The 18,623-nt window shown below is 39.6% G+C and overlaps 2 protein-coding genes and 1 pseudogene across 3 annotated transcripts in view; all 3 read right to left on the reverse strand.

Annotated features, from left to right (window-relative positions):
* Positions 1–461: 461 nt before the first annotated feature.
* LOC140304177 (G-protein coupled receptor 84-like) lies at positions 462–2,298 on the reverse strand. The gene is made up of 2 exons (XM_072383163.1): positions 2,212–2,298; positions 462–1,698 (listed from the first exon to the last, which is right to left on the reverse strand). The coding sequence occupies exon 2, from the start codon at positions 1,695–1,697 to the stop codon at positions 468–470; it is 1,230 nt and encodes a 409-aa protein (XP_072239264.1). The 5' UTR covers position 1,698; positions 2,212–2,298; the 3' UTR covers positions 462–467.
* A 5,837-nt stretch (positions 2,299–8,135) lies between these two features.
* On the reverse strand, positions 8,136–9,632 carry LOC140304025 (G-protein coupled receptor 84-like; annotated as a pseudogene).
* Positions 9,633–10,436: 804 nt separating this feature from the next.
* Positions 10,437–18,623, reverse strand: part of LOC140303515 (zinc finger protein 385A-like) — a 33,329-nt gene continuing 25,142 nt past the window's right edge. For both annotated transcript variants that reach the window (XM_072382288.1, XM_072382289.1), the window contains exons 4-8: positions 14,238–14,418; positions 13,419–13,739; positions 12,409–12,596; positions 12,241–12,327; positions 10,437–12,139 (exon numbers count right to left, since the gene is read on the reverse strand). In XM_072382288.1, the coding sequence (XP_072238389.1) occupies positions 11,912–12,139; positions 12,241–12,327; positions 12,409–12,596; positions 13,419–13,739; positions 14,238–14,418 (1,005 nt within the window). In that variant the 3' untranslated portion in view covers positions 10,437–11,911. The remainder of the gene's footprint in view (positions 12,140–12,240; positions 12,328–12,408; positions 12,597–13,418; positions 13,740–14,237; positions 14,419–18,623) is intronic.

An 18,623-nucleotide genomic window follows, 5' to 3' on the forward strand; every position in this document is an offset into this window, starting at 1 on the left:
GTGTAGTCCACCCATACTGACAGTCCACAATCGTCATGTAGATGAGTGAAGACAGAAGTGAGAAACAAGGATAAGTCATGAGTTCCTGAATTATTTAATTAAAACGTGTTGCGTTAGCCATGAATATCCTGTAAAGGTTGCATAACATTTGTGGTTTTCAATGTGATGCAAGTAACACTTGTTGGTTGTTGCTCAAAAATCGGACACTTATTTGAAAATAGGATTTATTATAAAACATAAACACAATATGTACTTTTATGGATATAAAATAGATATAATTCATATGTAAGCAGCCATTAAATATTTCATAAAATAGAAAAAAGCATCACAGGGAAAGGCCAGATGAAATACTATGTAATGTGATTAAAAATAAGTTATTACTCAAAAAGGAGATTAAAAGTGGAAAGTCACTGAATAAAAATAGCTATATAGACTAGAATAATCAAGCAAATTTAAATTCTGGGAAATCAAGAATTCAGAGCCTGGCACCGGGTCCAGATGTATGTGAGGGGTGCGGCAGCTCTGGTGAGCAGCATATGGTAGGCCTGTCGAAACTGCCTGTTCATGACTGCATAGAGCACAGGGTTGATGCAGCTGTTGAGCCAGGTGAGGTTTGCACAGAACATGTGCAAGATCTGTGGGGCACGGTTGTGTTTGTCGAATATGTTAAGCATCAGAAAAGGGACAAAGCAGCATACAAAACACAGAAAAACAGTAAAACACATGCGTGTCACACGCTTGAATTCAGTGTCATCTCCTGAAGTTGCAGTGTGGGTGAAGGGAGCAGCAGGGATAGAAGAAGGTGCATGGATGGCATCAGTGGTGGACTTGTGGGCAGTTGGTGAATTTAAATCTGTCGCTAAGCTCTGGGTAGACGGGACAGGCTTCTCATCTGTGATCTCATCTCTGTTTTGGGACAGTTCTACATGGCTGCTCATCTCAAAGCTGCAACTCTTTGCCTCACTCTCTACTCCACTGTCATCTGTCCCCTGAGCTGAAGAAGCAGGTTTCTTCCTGGATGAGCGTCGGCTGATCCTGTAACGGAGCAGAGCTTGCGATGCAATTTTAACTCGTCTGTAGATGAGCAGGTAGAAAGCTCCAACACAACCCAGACCCAAGAAAAAGTAGAGGAAAAGCAGGATGGTGGTGTAGGGACGACCCCTGGTCCGGTGGAAGCTGCATGTGCACACCTGAGGCACAAACACATACACAGGCCAGAGTGGGCCAAAGCTGGCCAGGCCCAGTGTCCAAGCTGAGATCAGGAGCAGAATAAGTCCATAGTTTGAAAATACACGATCAAACAATACTCTTTTTGCAACCAGGAGATATCTGCTCACTGCAACCAGGCAGAGAGTGATAATGGAAACAGAGTTGGAGAGGAAGAGGAGCAGGCCGAAGATGCTGCACCAGAGCTGACCGCTGCGCCATCTGAGGTGTAGATAGGAATCAACAGAGATGGGCTGCAGTATGGTACAGTAGAGGAGATCAGCTACAGCCAGGTTGACAATGAGCACGTTGAAGCGTGTCCTCAGACGTGGGTCCAAGGCGAAGGCTAGAATGGTCATCAAGTTCCCCACCGTACCAGTGATGGTTACGGCACATCCCCACAGCACGGCAAAGTACCGGTAGCCTACGACTGAGGGACTGTAGCAGGAGAAGAGGTCATCCTCCGTTTGGTTTGTCTGATTGATCAGCATTCTGTCAAATCAAACACAGATAAGCTTCTTTGTCATGCGCTCGGAAAGTTGATTGTCAACCAAACCAGTGGTTAAGTGGGGGAAGTTAGGTGGAATAAATAGTTTACCACTTCCTTTTGCACTCGCTGACTAAGACTTTTCATTTTTAAGCTTTGAATTTATTCATACTTATGTTTGTTTCATAAATAGATATTCATACATTTTCATGGTAACATTAATATGTTTACACTTAAAACGGCTGTTTCTCAGTATTAAACATTAACAAAAATGTCCTAATGGTATCTATTGTAGACCATATAACTGATCTAATTTCAAACTGAACTGAAGCTTATTCCGTTGCTTATGCTTCATTTCTTAGATTGACTCAATTAGTGAGTTTTAATGAGGCTAGGATTATTTTGACTCAGATATTATAAAAAATCTCAAATGGTTAACAAAAACATGAACAATAATTTAAATTTAAAGCTGTACTCGATATTAACGGCAGTACCTGTTTTAAAACAAAAAGTCTCACCTTAATAGTGTTCTGGCTGTCTTCCTAATAGTTGATGTGTCACTGGGTCTTTCTTCTGTTGCTATCTTGCCCTGAGTGTTTCTCTTCCTGCTCAATATACCGTCTATGCACATCCTCTTTAATGCTTTAGTACCCCTTACGTAATGAATCGACGCAAGGCAGGGTTTTCCCGTTTCAGATCTAAATTAAGGAAGAAAAATGTTGCATTATTCCAACAAAGCATCTATTTTTTCATGAAACAAGAAAACACATCATATGCTCATAATGAAATACAAACTAGTCTATTTGTCACTATAATACAACTTTATAGAAGTTTTACACAACAAAATTAACTAACACAGATTTGTGTTAAGGCCCCATTCTTTGGCTTTGATGAGCTGTGATAACACATTAAACATTTCTAAAACAAAGTCATGCAAATAACTTAAGAATCATTTCCATCCATATCATTTTTCTTCTTTTAAAAAGCGACAAATTGCTGTGGTGTGGAAGGAAAAAGTTTTAAAATCCTCACTGGACAGAGTATTTCAGCAGCTCAGAGACACAAGGGGCAGAGGGGCAGGACACAGGAAGTTAAACAAAGCATGACACATTAGGTTGGCATTGCTCATACTTTCATGTACTTTTACATGAGTCAGAAACTGATACAAATATCAAAAACTTTTTTTGATGCAAAACTATTTTCTGAAAGATTTTCACCTTGTATTTGCTGCTGCAGCAATGAACTGAACGGACATATGTCTCTAAGAGTCCATGCTGTTATTTTCACAACACAATGTTGTCTGTTATTGTTGAGCTGCTGAAATCTTTGCCCATGCAGTCTTTTACAGTGAGGGGAACCTGTTCCCTCCTCCATCTTAATATCTGTAAGAATCAGCCTCTCTGGGATGCTCTCTACGGTGCTGGCATGTAACACATATACTTCACAGCATACAGTATCGCTCAAAGGTTTGGAAACACCTTTAATCTTTCAAAACAAATGGCTAGATATGGATGTATTTTTATTTTATATAAAGATTTTTAAAAAATCTCAGTTTTAATGTTTGATATGTTGTCTTTCTACTATTTACAAAGGAGCATGTGGTGGAAATTTTAGTAATGCAGAGTCAGTTATTTTCTTCTGAGATAAAAGGCTTTTATAATAATATCTTGCAAGAGAGAACAACACAGTACAAAATACAGAGTTGCTCTGACCACTGAGGCAAAGACACTCAGTTATATTTACCACTTGTCACGTCATCGCTCCTTGGGTATAGTTGATTGTTCTTCTACCTTTCCTCCCCAACCACAGTTGAGGTTACCCAGACACAGTCGTAAATTTCAGCCTCACCCCTGTCCCCCTTAAAGTGCAGCTATCTCATTATAACAAGCCCACCACTGTAAAGAAGAATTAAAGAAAGCAGGACAGGGTGGTACCTTGCAGCGAGGTCATTTGTAGGTTATGCACAGTAACACTCAATACAATGCCTATAAGAATTACTTTCTATTACAAGCATTTGACTGATTTGGAACTCGTTGGATTTTGTTTGTATTTAAATTTCAGAAAGTGACCTTTTTGCAGATGTTATCCTTGTGTATTATACCTAATTCTAGTATTTTACTCCTGAGAATGAATAACTGCATGAATTCCCGTGTTTGTTAATAAGCACAATGATCAAATAATTGCTGCTTCTGCGAAACAGACAATCATTAAGTATTATACTGCTGTGCTGCGGAAACAACATCATTATGAACCTAAAATGTCTGTTTCAGTTCAGTTTGTGTCTCCTTCATGTTCAATGGTTCAAGTAAGAAAAGATGATGAATCTAAACTTGTTTTTTTAGGTAATACATAAAAAATAATCCAAGGAGTTGTCATAAAAACATTAGAGAGTTGACAGAAGTTACAAATACTTTCATTATCCATCCATCCATTTTCTGTACCTGCTTAATCCAACTCAGGGCCACGGTAGGGGCTGGAGCCTATCCCAGCTGTCATTGGGCGGGGAGGCGGGGTACACCCTGGATGAATCACCAGTCCATCACAGGGCCAGACAGAGACAATCGAGACAAACAAACATGCTCACATCCTCCCCTAGAGTCAATTTAGAGTCACCAATTAACCTAACATGCATGTTTTTACGGCGGTGGGAGGAAGCCATAATAGAGAACCCTTGCATATTCGTGGAGAACATGCAAACTCCACACAGAAGGGCCAAAGCTGGGATTCGAACCAAGATGTTTTCATTTGCAGGCAGTGAGAGTGAACATGATGGATTGCTTACAGTGGAGCTCTAACGCCAAAGACAGATTTGTAGACCTCCTGTTTCTATCACAGGAGGTTGAAAATAAACCATTCTGTAAAACTTGCAGACACTTGCACAACAATGTCATTTTGAGAAGAAAAAAATTGCAACATTTATGCTAAAATGCAGCTTACGAAGCGGACATTGTTGATCCATCTTTTCATATTAGGAACCACTGAACCGTGTAAAGCAGTGCAGTTTTGTTATATGACACAGCTAAGCTATATGACATCTTCATGATACAGATTTTATAGGGAGCCACTGCATGTATCAAATAAATAAGATGTTATTATCAGTAGATTCAGAATGATATTATTGTATAAAATTGTTACATAAGCACTCTCAATCAAACAGAACATTCTTATAATCCAGAGAGAAAAATAAATAGAATTATTTGTAAAAAATAAGTATTGTGTTAGGAGTTATCAACCGATGTATTGAAGTAAGAGGCAGAGCACCAGCCCCGACTCCAGTGAGCTCAGGCACATAAAGGGTTTAAAGATCGTTGACGTAATTTGGGGTTATGCACCTCTTTATAAGCCCATACACCAATTTTCTATATCCAGTTGATAAAAGGTGATAGCAGATGAATTTTGAGTTTCAGGTGAAGTTTTAAAGCAATCTTTACTTTGTGAAACTGAAACAATTTTTATTAGGTTTAAGTTCTCTGTGAATGGACCATTGAAGAGAATCATCAGTGTCATATAAGGTAATACACTTAATGCGACAGATGTTTTCTACAAACTCAACATACCTGGCTACTTTTGTGATTTCTGAACTTTACCAAACACATATAATAGCAAATATATACGTGGCTGTTGCTTTGAAACACTGTATTATTTGTGGACTATAAAATTGCTTTATTGATAACAAAATTTTCAAAGTTCCGAGTTGCCTTTTGAGGAGGTTTACAGCTATATTCAAGTCTCAAGACTTGAAAGAATGTCAAGAACCCAATTAGGACATCAACCTTTTAAGTAAAACTGAGCTAACTATCTCTCCAAGGAGCCTCTTTAATATTTGCATTTAGCATGTAGATAGCCAGGTGGTAAAAGTAGACACAAGCATTAGGGAGAGTTGTAGACTGTGCAGACACATACAAAGGGCAGGTCATTGTCTATCAAGTTGCTCTCTGTCGGCTTGGTATTATGAAATCTTGGAATGAAATCTGGAAGATACACAAGTTTACTTTGTATCTAGAAGACAGTATAATTTATTGACACTAAGAAGGGAATGGAAGACATAGAAAATCCACTAATGCATTCAGGTTTTAAATGCTTAAATGTAACATAGAAGTCCAAAGATACTGAAGAATGTACATGATGAAAAAACATATAATCCCAGGTCTTTTGTTAAATTAAATAAAAGCTTTGACAATTTGGATTCGGATTTGATAAAAGCTCCTTAAACAGTAACATTTGGGGCTAGTGAGGAAATGTAATTTATTACTTTGAGGTATTCATACTTGACTTGAATATTTCTCATTTTCGATTCTTTAATCCTTGAATCTATTATATTTTAGGGACAAAAATTGAACTTTTGACTCTCCAAACATTTATGTGCCACCTTTTTTGGGTATGTTTTGAATTAACACTGTTTTCTACAGTAAGTGAAGGGATCCTGTCAGCTACATATAAGTATGCTAAAAAAAAAAAAAGGACAATGTTGAAATCACAGTAATCTCTCTCGCTCTGACTTTAAAACATGGGACAAAAGGTCAGATGAATGACCACAAAGGGACATTACACCAAATGAACTTCCTTAAAGTTTGAAACACAGACTTCATATACTTCAAAACTTTCTCTTCATTGACTTGTCTGATTCTATCAGCAGCAACTTCAAAATGAAGCAGACTGAGTGAACCACTGTAACTCTTTCATCTCCTTTGATAATGAAGTGAAACTTAAGGGCTTCAACTTCACAATAATAAGAATAGTTTAATCAAATCAAGAATTCAATTGCCTCAAGATAAAACATGAAAACACCTCATTTATGAGCACCACTTTAATTCCAGAGGTAAGAAAGAGTCAAAGCAGTCATTGAATTCTTACCTTCTTCTGGCATCGGGGTGAACTTATGTCTGTCTTCGTACTGATAATAAATGAAGAAAGCTTTGGGATGTTGGGTGTATCTTCACAACCACAACCCCAGAGGTGCAGAAAAAGGAGGAATTCAAGTCCCATTCATAACAACAGCATCCGTCTCTTCTGGCTCGGTCATCCATTGTTGTCAGTTTTATGTCCTTTTCTCTATGTAGTATCCGTCATTTTCTTCTAAAAAAAATGTGCTGTCGCACAGAGCCTGAAGGATGGTCCAAACACTTCTTCAAACTCTAATCCCACTGCTTCATGTGTTCATTTTCCTCTCTACACACTCCAAGAGAAATGAGAACATCATCGGGTTTCACTTCATTAATTCAGAGGAGAATTGATTGAACATAATTTGTTAACAGTTACTGTATGGTAATTATTTCAACTTCAACTAAAACTATGTTTATTCATTCATTTTTATTAACTGTATTTGTATGATACAGCATTAGACCCTTATTAATCCTTGTTTGTCAAGGTTAGTTCTTACTTGTATATCAGTGCTGGTGGTATAGGGTTGTGTGCACGATATGGTAGTAAAGATGAGCATGCAATACAAATGGAGCAATGGAGATGCATTTAATCATACAGTATTGTGATACTGGGCTGTGGAAAGTGAAACTGCTGTATTCCGCTGAGGAAATGAGAAAAATGAGGAGCATAGGTCTGTCAGTCTGAGTATGTCCAAAAAAAATTCATACATGACAGATAACATGAAAGAGTCACAAAGAAAAAGTTCAATAGAAGAAACTTACAGTGAATTTTCCCTCATTTTTACATAAATAGTTTTCTTATTCACAATACCTAACTTCGCCATAAGAGTAAACCTCACTGACTGTATACGGTGGAGCTCTAGTGACAAAGCTTTGACTGTAAAAGTTTTGCACCGTGCAGTTTTTTTCCTACTGAGCACTGACTTCCTGTTTCAGAGAGGTAAATATAGACCATTCTGTAAAACCAAAGTATGAAACCTTAACGAGCAGAGCAATACTGAAAGTAGATTAATAACAAATACAGAGGAAGACTGAAATTATTAGTGACTTATCCAATTTCGCTTAAAAACAGAGCTGAAGTTCACAGCTGCAGCTATGATCACTGTGGACTTTGTTGTTAATGACACTGTTTTCATATTTGGATCCATGGTATAAGTGTAGGAGCTGTTTATGGCATAGAGTTACATGATGGGTTCTGGCTTCTGTGACACAACTAAAGCCTTCTTACTACTTACATGAACTCTCACCACAGTGTGGCAGCACAAGCATTTGAATCCTGCGCACCACAGCTTAGAGTATCTAACATTTTGCTTGTGACATGTCTGAGACGCTGCACATCAAACAGCAAGAGTTTTGTGGCAGCCTACCTCCAGCCTCACACATTATTGATGGTCTTCATCTTTTTCGTACATCAGGCCACAGGTTATGATAAGAAACCTGTAGGGCTGTTTTCATATGGTTTTCTCAATCCAAATCTAAATAATCGTAATATTCATAGTGTAGCAATTAAGGCAAATGCTCATTTTAAAAAATATCCAAAAGAAGATAGAATATAACAATTACTTCAGAGATTCAATTTGTGATATCTCAGACTGCAGCAACAAACCAATCCATTTGTTATGAAGACAATGTTATGTTGAGAGGATAAAGCATGTTTATGTTAATGTTGATTATGTTTTTTTACGACTGAGAGCTTCCTATTTGTTGTTCTAGTGTTCTTTGTCATGGCAGCCTGTCTAACCAAACTTGCACGTTAGTGAATTTAAGTCCCTGACTTGCAGTTTGGAGCGAGCAGACTTTATTATTTCCTGTTTTATTTTGGTAGATCCTGTTCTTTTGTTCACTTCTGTTAGTTTTACAGCTTTCTGTGTCACAGCTGGTTTCCGTTGCCGATGGCCTCACCAGCCGCTAATTTGTATCTTATTCCTCAGTATATATCCTCCTGATTTTCCTTTGCTCCTTGACAGTTAATTGGTGTCTTTTCCCTGTGGAACCCTGTCAGAATTTGCAGTCATTTGATCAGTCTATTTGTGTGTCCAACTGTCAGCCTGTCTTTTCTTTCTTCTGTTGGTTAGTTTGGTAACTTCTTTTTTCTTTAGTTTTACTTATCCTGCCAAAAAAAACAATGAAAACACATAAACAGATAAATGTCACATGATTGAATTCCTTATCATCATCTGAGAATGTGGTGTTGGACAATGATGCTGAATTTGCAGGAGTAGGTCTGGTTGAAGGTTGTACAGGGTTGATGTCTGAAGAAGGCTTGATCGCTAATGAATTTTCATCAGTGGCAGATGTCTGGGTAGATTCTGACAAGTGTCCGATGGCTTCTCATCTGTGATCTCATCTCTATTTTGGTCCAGTTCTACAAACTGGCTGCATCTCTCAAAGCTGCTTGTCCTCACCACAAAGCTCTCTTCTTCAATTTCTCTAGACCCTTGAGTTGGAGAAGCAGGTTTCTTCCTGGATGAGCGTCGGCTGAACCTGTAACGAAGCAGAGCTTGTGATGCAATTTTAACTCGTCTGTAGATGAGCAGGTAGAATGTTTCAACACAGCCCAGACCACCAAAAAAGCAGAGAGTTAGCAGGATGGAGGTGTAGGGATGACCCCTGGTACGGTGGAAGCTGCATGTGCACACCTGAGGCACAAACACATACACAGGCCAGAGTGGGCCAAAGCTGGCCAGACCCAGTGTCCAAGCTGAGATCAGGAGCAGAATAAGTCCATAGTTAGAAAATACACGATCAAACAATGCTCTTTTTGCAACCAGGAGATATCTGCTCACTGCAACCAGGCAGAGAGTGATAATGGAAACAGAGTTGGAGAGGAAGAGGAGCAGGCCGAAGATGCTGCACCAGAGCTGACCGCTGCGCCATCTGAGGTGTAGATAGGAATCAACGGAGATGGGCTGCAGTATGGTACAGTAGAGGAGATCAGCTACAGCCAGGTTGACAATGAGCACGTTGAAGCGTGTCCTCAGACGTGGGTCCAAGGCGAAGGCTCGAATGGTCTCCGTTTGGTTTGTCTGATTAATCAGCATTCTGTCAACCGACATATATGAGAGAAAAATCAACAAAGTGCATTCAGGCAGCAAGGAGTTTCCTGCCACCACGTTAGATTTTCTCAGTATCTTAGAGGCTGATGATCAGCGAAGCTATTGATCACAGACCCTGTAAAAACAACACCAAACAAAACAAAACAAAATCTCAATGAATGTGTGAGAGTGCGTATAAGAAAGCACTGTGTCTAAGACATGCTGGTAGAGTGAATAGGTAAATGTGGCATGTAGTGTAAAAGTGCTTTGAGTATTAAAAAGGTAATATTTACAAGTACAGACCATTTACCTTTTAACTGCATCATTGCACAGAAGGTTTGATAAACAGAGTCATTGTTGAGTCTTTTCTAATGTTATTACAATAAAAAAGCTGTTCAGTTTCTCACCTTGAAGTTGACGACTGCCACGTTTATTCATGTTGGTGTGATTCTCAGTGGTTATCTTTTCCTCTGACTGTCGGATTTCCTCTAAGCATGTTGTTTTATGTGAAATCATCTTTTAGGTAGCTCGACAGACACAATTCTAACTCTCGCTATGTTTGTTTATGCCACCCTGCAAATGCCTGCAAATGTGGATTTGCTTTGGTAAATAGGTTTGTTGGCTATTTGTTACCGAGACTGAATTACATATCTAATGACTTCTGAGCTCACATCATCTTAATTACTTAATTACTTCTACACCAAAGGGAATTTATGTTCTATTTTCATATGTCATTGTATTTGGAAATGTTAATTAAAAAAAATAATCACAAATGAACAATTCTTACAACCATAAATTCAGTTTAATGATATTATGTATGACTTTGTTTAAATTCAACAATTAGGAAGCCCCGTTATGAACTACTTTTCTTTTTTTTAATAATCTACATTTACAGTAAAGTTTCATTACATCTGCTAAGTAACAGTTAATACATTTATTGACATTTTATTGCAGTTGACAAGAAAAGATAGCAGGAGTGCTCAAAGTATTGCTACATTTCCCAATTCCTGATGCTTCCATCTAATGTTTCACAAGCCATAGTGGACATTTGGGTGATGGAAGGTCAGACTACACATAGCAGAGCAGACAAACAAAACAATTTTTGTCCCAGCACAATCCTATATACCTTAAAAAAATTGTGTGTTTTATCTTTATTTTTTTTCTTGCATACATCTACTCTTCCGTGTTTATGGTCCTTTTCTTGTCCTTTGATAGCATAATGCTGGTGTCTTTCATACCACCATTTCTTCTTTCCACATATGGACTTGTGTAAAAATGTGTTAATTTTTGTGTGCACATGTTGCAGTAACCTGCCGCTAAAGTCATAAATGAACCATTGTCCTGCTGTGCTCCTGGTGTTGACATTATTCCATGAAGACACTTAAAGCTTTCAGCAGTGCAGTGCAGACAAGAAAATGCCAGGTTATCATTTTAAATGTATGGAAGATATTGACATGCAGACCACTCACCACAGGTATTCACTTGTGTGCTTTGTGAGACTTTTGCCCACATGGTTGCTGTAAGTGGTAATTCAGTAATGATAGAAACAGCTTGGGTGTTCCCTCTTGTTTTCTGTTTAGTATTTTTCTAACCTTATTGCATCGTGCACAGCTCATGATAACATATACCCATTAGCTGCATGGTGCACAAACAGTTACTTCTTCATCTCTACGCTTTTGCTCTTCCCACTTCTTGTTTATATACCACAGAGGTAAGTATAGACTGTGAAAATGCGGTGGAAATGCTTGCACGAAACTACAGAAATGATATGCAAATTGTGGGAGCCTTTTCTCTTCATTAACCACAAAAGCAGAACTTTACAGTGGTGCGAACCACTTTACTATGACAGTTACAGTATGATGCCGGCTAGCATCCGAGGCAACTACTACATCTAACTCCATGTTTGAAAATATTGATGCTTTGTATTGGTGATGAATCACTGAAGAGAACATTAAAAATAAAATAGAGGTAGGGTCTTAAGTCCAGTGCAGCGGATCATGTGATAAATGAGGACATTTAGTAGCAGTTTGGAACATACTCGGAGAGGGATTGATAGAAACTTGGTTATAGGTTCCTCTTCACACTATGTGCACAGACATGCTGGCCACTGACTGATAGTTAAGTGACGGAGTGACCTGGAGAAGATGGAAACAAACACCTCTACACCATGAAGAGTACTATTTATGTCATCATAATGAAACAAAAGTTCCAGACAGACCAGCAAATTTGGCTCTCAGTGGCACATGGTTGTCTCCATATCACAGTGTGCTTCTTCCTGATTCATCCTTGTCCCCTCACTATTAGTAAGGAGTGAAGAGGATTGGCCCATGTGTTGTACGGATGGGACCTGGGGCTGGTCTCAGCAGGCTGAGGGGTGTTCCCTGTAGGAGGTGGTGATGGGGGTGAGGGTGGGAGGAGGGTCCAGGGGGACGTAGTGCCAGCTGATTTGAGGATGCTACCGCTGCCATTGCTGCAGCAACAGCAAGAGGATTTGGTAAAAGTCCAGCCCCGAGAGATTTAGGAAGTTCCTTTGAGAGACACAATGAAGATCAAAATAACTCAAAAACTGTATAATAATGAGATTATGAGCTGGAATATGTAGAATATCTTAAAGATAGTCAGTGCATACCATAAAATCTGTGCGCTTCTTGTGCCGACTAAGAAGAGGATTAGGTTTCCCTGCAACTCCATCCCGATGCCTTCTGCTTGATATATGCTACAACATGAAAGAAAAGGTACAAATCCAACATTTGATGTAAAACAATTTATTCCGGGTCTCTGTATGTGGATTTCTCACCTGCTTAAGCTGCAGCTCGGAGTTGACTCTGACATTGCATATCTCACAGTGGAAGGTGCGTTCCTGAGTGTTTGGGTCAGAGGACAGCTCCCCTCCCTGCTCAGGGCTGGGTTTAGGACCCAAGCGTGGGTATGCTTTGATGGGTCCCAGACCACTTCGGGCCTCCAGGATAGTTTTGTGTTTGGTACCTTAAAACAAAAAGATAAGACTTATCTTTGACTGTAAGTAAGGCCATGTTAAATGTCTCTTTATACTAATTTGATGTTTATCTTTTGTCTCCAAAAGGGAAAAAATGTACTTTCGTTCTCAATTTAACAGTGAATTCTTTTCACACTAATAACCACTGTAACAACTGAGAAAAAAATGCCTCGCCATCCCGTTCCAGAATACGCAAAAGTACCCTAAGAGATTTTGTCCAAAAGATACAGGTAAAGATTGCAAGGGAAAACTAAGAAATGTGTCATCTATCACCTGTCCTCGTCCCCCATTCATTACTGCTACCGGCTAACTGAAACAGAATGGGAATTTGAGACTCTGCAGATTGTTCTGCCTTGGCTCTTACACTCTTCTTTTATGCCCATGCGGGCAAAACGTCCTTCAAGTGGTGAAAAAGAAAAGGATGTTCATTAGCAGTTCCATTATAAATGGAAACCTCATGAGAATGACATGATAGAAACCTCTGAAGCTCTACAAGTTATATAACTTATATAACATATGTAGAGATATAAAGGTTTTCCCATAATTGCATTACTTCAGTGAGATGACATTTAGAGTAGATGGTGAGATTTTTAGCAAGTTAATTCATGGTGTTAAGCCAGACATTCATGCCACTAAGTGGTAGTTATACAAAATGCCGATTTTTTTCAGACATTGATGAGTGCAGTTCCATCCATTTGCTTAAATTTAAAGCTTATTTATAATGCATAATGTACATAATGTATATATTGTGGAGATTTATTCTCCCCATTTGGTGCATATGCTCCAATAAATGTACTGTATGTTGGACTAACCTTTGTTATGTGCCTCCAGCTGTGAGAGGGAATTAACAGCAACTTTGCACAAGGAGCAGTAGAGAAGCTTCTTGGCTTTCTCTTCCTCGGACTCTCCTGAAGACGGGCTAGGTGCTGGGGACGGGGTGTCAGGGAGACCAGCCGCTGCTGTATCTGCAGAGGGCATACCAAGGGCTGCAGAGGGGGAGGGAGAGGATGGCAAAGGCGTGCTGACAGACGGCAAGAGGGGGCACTCTGTGTCTGTTGAGCTCATTGTGGGTGTTGGAAGACGGTTAGAGGTCAAAGGTGGCTCTTTCAAGTTGGGGCAGGATTGAGTGTCATCTGTAAGCAGTACAAAGTTTTCTGGTCAGAAAATTGCCTATAGAAAACCAACCATAAGTCAGACAATTAATCATCCTGTTGGGATGATAAAAAAAAGTCTGAGAATAATGTGATGCCCCAAGCACTAGTGCTGTGCTTGTTGCGCTGTTTCTCTGAGGTCAAACACACTGCTGTGTGGCTCCATCTGGACCTGCCAGCAGGTCTGGCCGGCCCAATGTGATATGACACGTCAGCTTGATGAGGTTTAGGGACTCTTTGTTTTCTGATATTATTCTTGAGCTAAATCTTTGTCATGCAGGTTGCTATTAACAAATAAGTTTTGCTTGATCGAATTTGCAGGTTTGCAGAGTTTCGAGGACAAAAGGAAAGAGACACTGGTATCTGCTCAGTTTGCATCTATTCGGTTAAGTCATACAGTAGTGCTATACCTGTACATCTGTGCTTATTCCTCTGTGTGTGTGTGTGTGTGTAACATCATAATTCAAAAGTGATGCTCACCCTGCTTATTATGATTAGGATCAGGCTTAGGGCTGGAAGGCATGAGGCCTGGAGGGGAGGGTGAAGCAGGTGGGGGAGGGTGCTGCTTGTCTCCATCTTGTGAACGTGTCGTCTTGGATGTTTCAATACCCTTCACTCTTCGAGCATGGCGGTTCCCCTTATAGTGGGCCTCTGCCTGGCTCTGACAAAACAACAAGAAATGTCACAGGTTTAGATGAAATATTCTGTTTGATTTTATTTCTATTTTCTATTGTTTTTGTTTGCTATGTTGGTTTTCTTTGTTCCATTTTTTAGTGAAGTAATAGTGAAGCTATGTGAGAAATATGCTTGTGAACTAAATCATGGTGTTTAAAAGAGCTCTGAAGTTCCTGGATCGGATTCTGATTGGTATAACTCCCGAAATCTCCAATCACGGTATAAGTGAATCCAAATTCATGAAGAATAATGAGGTCTCACACAGGTAGGCAAGGACAGAGCAACCAAAGCAGACAGAGAGCAAATACCAAAATTCTAAAACACCACAAAGATTCACAGAAAGTAGTGCAAAATGAGAAGTGGGAACAGGCAGATAAAAAGAATGAATGAACACAAAGAAATGCTGCACTGTTTGACTGTAAACGGTGTGTGAACAACAACAGGTTCATGTACTCGCATCGATGACTGCTTATTGAAAACAGTTGAAGCATAAAACTGATAGGCTGGAAGACTGGAAGCAAAGCAAGTCAATCAAACCAAAACTCAAACATTGTGGATGGGCTGGGTGGCCTCCAGGGGTGGATGTCTCAGATTACAGCAAAAATAAAAGAGACGATTGAAGGTGAATGTTCAACTAAACTGTGGCATATTTTAGAAATAAAAATGTTAAATAATGAAATGTTTTTAGTGCATTGCAGCAAATTTCTGTGTCATGATTCTTGCTGTACACCTCACTCTTTTTTCCTTTCAAGGTGAATATTTTATTCCCCTTCCTCTTGTGTTTTGCAAGTTTTCTGTGTCCTTAGGCTCATCTCATCTGTCTTATTTCAATCCCCTCATCTCCTCTCTCTGACCTCCTGCCTGTGACCTGGAAATAATTCACAGACAAATTTTTGGACAGACATCTTAATTCTTCAAATCAAGCCAGATGAGATAGGACCTGAGGAGTGAGGAGGGTTGCTGGATGAGCTATTAACACAGATACATCAGTGTATCCTTTTCAGAGGTCTTTCTGGCATTTCTTCATATTTAATTGACATCACTTTAAAATGGTGACTTTGAAGCAAGGACATCTCATTTGGCTTAATCCCCTGTAACTTCAACTGTCTCTCTCCATGTCTGTCCTCATCTGCTCTGCTCACATCTCTGGTGGGAGGGACTAAGAAAAGGAGTTTAAGGTAGGAATTAAGTATGTATAAATTCATGTATAAATTGTGTGTGTGTGTGTATGTGTACAGGTGTGTCTGGGGTTGTAATTCTTCAGCAATCAAACCGGACTCCCGAATCCTATCCTTCTGCCAACAACTGCAATATATCTTTCTTGGCTTCTCACTTACCCCTCACCGGTTTTATAGTTAAACTTGTAGGTTATTACTTGTTCCTCACTCTTAGATAGTGAATTCAGAGTTTAGCAGATGAAACCTCAACTTTGATAGAGCTGTTCTTGGGCCTCAAGTTCACAACAACCTCTACCTGCTCCAGTCCAGCTCAGTATCTCAGCTCCACCCACCACTCAATCTGACCAGTTTGCCATATTTTCTCTGACTCCCCCAGTTTCGGAACTCATCCCCTGCCGCCATTTCTCTATCTAAACCTATTCTAAAGTAACTCGCTGAGCCTGTCCTCTGCTTGTGGATCCCTCAGTTGGTGTCACAGACTGGTTATATGATGTTCTGATGAAACTGTCAGGGAGAATTAGCCTCTGGAATACTCTTGTCTTCCTCCACTACTGGTATAATTACCATACTGGCCTGCTGAGTTGATGATGATTATTGAGTGGTGGGATTATCTAAAATGGGTCTACCAGTGACAGTTGACAGTCAGTTACTGAGAGAAAAGAAATAAGTGTGCACTGAAAAGAATCAGTTCAACATTCAGGAAAAAGATGTCAGGCATTTATATGAACTCTTGCTGGGGGGAGTTTCCCCAGTTTGGGTTATTTCATTACTTTTTATCTTATTAGATCCTAATTGCCTTTCAAGAATTCCCTGGAAATAATACATGGATTTATTCCAAAAGTTCTACTTTTAATTCTCTGTCAGTTGTTCTATTTCTTGCAGTTATAGATATGAACAGGTTCAGCCTAAAATCTGACCAGTAAAACTTTTTTATTGTAAAATTGTCTGTGTGATCATTTACACAGAAACAGTCTGTTTGAGAAGTTTCAGTCAGATTTCACAGCACATCAGGGCACAGAAACAGCACTGCTGAAAATGACCAATGATCTTCTCTCAGCCTTTGAAAGCGGATTTCTGTTGGTGCTTGTCCTGTTGGATCTCAGTGCTGCATTTGATATAATTGATCACAGCATTCTATTACAGAGACTTGAACATGTTATTCTAAATTCAGACAAAACCGAAGTTGTTGTTTTTTGGACCTGAGAGCTTTAGGAAGAAACTAGCTATATAGTTACTCTAGATGGCATTTCCTTAGCTTCTAGTTCTACAGTGATGAACCTTGGAGTTATTTAAGCAGAATATGTCCTTTCACTCACATATAAAACAGGTTTCTAGGACTGCCTTCTTTCACCTTCGTAATATTGCCATAACATCCTGTCTCAGAGTGATGCAGAAAAACTGCTCCGTGCATTTGTTACTTCAAGATTGGATTACTGCAATTCTTCATTATTGGGCTGTTCTCTGAAAAGCCTCCAGCCGATCCAAAATTCTGCAGCCAGAGTTCTGATGACAAATAACAGCAGAGATCATATTTCTCCAGTTTTAGCTTCTCTTCATTGGCTCCCTGTTAAATTCAGAATCAAACTTTAATCGAAAACTGGTCTCCTCACATATGAAGCTCATAATGACTAAGCTCCATCATATCTTTTCAAACAGAGCACTTTACTCTCAGACTGCAGGTTAACTTGTGGTTCCCAGAGTTTCTAAAAGTACAATAGGAGGTAGACCCTTCAGTTATCAGGACCCTCTCTGTTGAACCAGCTGCCAATATATTTCCGGGAAGCAGACGCCCTCTAACTTTAAGGCGTAAAACTTTCCTTTTTGATAAAGCTTATAGTTAGGGATGGCTGAGGTGACCCTGAAACATCCCAAGTTATGCTGCCATAGGCCTAGACTGCTGGGGGACCTACCATGATGCTCCTCTCCTCACTCTGTTGTCTTTACTCCCCATGCACTTATAACATTATTGTTGTCATTAACTTGTGTTTTTCTTTCTCAGCAGGTATCCCCAGTCTGGTGTTATGGTGCTTGTTGTCCCCTCTTTTCTATTGTCACAACCCCCAGCCAATCAAGGCAGATGGCAGCCCTTCCTGAGTCTGGTTCTGCCAAAGGTTTCCTGTTAAGGGAGTTTTTTTTTCTTTCCACTGTTGGTTTCCTTAGCAAGGAAACATTTTCTTGAGTTGGCCCAGTGTGAACTGGACTCATTTGAAATATAATACATTTGATTTGCATATGGTTGCATAAAAGGGCAGCACGGTGGTGTGGTGGTTAGCATCGTCACCTCACAGCGAGAGGGTTACAGATTCAACTCCTGCCTTTCTGTGTGGAGTTTGCATGTTCTCCCTGTGTATGCATGGTTTCTCTTGGGGTACTCTGGCTTCCTCCCACTATCTATAAACATGCATTCTAGGTTAATTGGTGTCTCAAAAAGCATATTTGTCTCATGTGGTCCTGAGATGGACTGGCAACCTGTCCAGGGTGTACCCTGCCTCTTACCCAATATCATGCTGGGATAGGCTCCAGCCCCCCCTGCAACCTGACTGATAGAGCAGGTATAGAAAAGGGATGGGTGGATGATTATATAACAATGACTGGGCCTGTATTTTTAAAGTGATATGGCGCTATAGAAATAAAATTGAATTCAATTCAATTTAATTTGACGTAATTGAAATTTGATTAGTTGTACAAAAGCTGAGGAACGTAGTTCTAAAGACAACTACTCACCAATATGTGTCCACAAAAATACCCCCTTCCAACAACAGCACATTTCGGTATGTTTCTAGTTAGGGAGATATTTAATGTATTAAGACTTGGTAATGATCTGGTAAACTAAAACCCAGGTTTAAGGTTTGAGAAAGATTGTGAAAACAATTGAAATAATCTGTTTTTGGCATAACACTATTCTCCTCCATGGATATCTGTAACACCACACACAATGACCGTGCCATTGGACAATGACCCCTCACTTTCTGCCTCACTACACACAGGGATCAGTGCACAGTTATTCAACATT

The sequence above is a fragment of the Leuresthes tenuis genome, unplaced genomic scaffold (assembly GCF_036924035.1).
Source record: "Leuresthes tenuis unplaced genomic scaffold, fLeuTen1.0.hap1 SCAF_3, whole genome shotgun sequence".
NCBI lineage: Eukaryota > Metazoa > Chordata > Actinopteri > Atheriniformes > Atherinopsidae > Leuresthes > Leuresthes tenuis.

Bases quoted from the DNA above. Each gene is read 5' to 3' on its own strand.
- LOC140304177 (XM_072383163.1), bottom strand. From the start codon at position 1,697: ATGCTGATCAATCAGACAAACCAAACGGAGGATGACCTCTTCTCCTGC.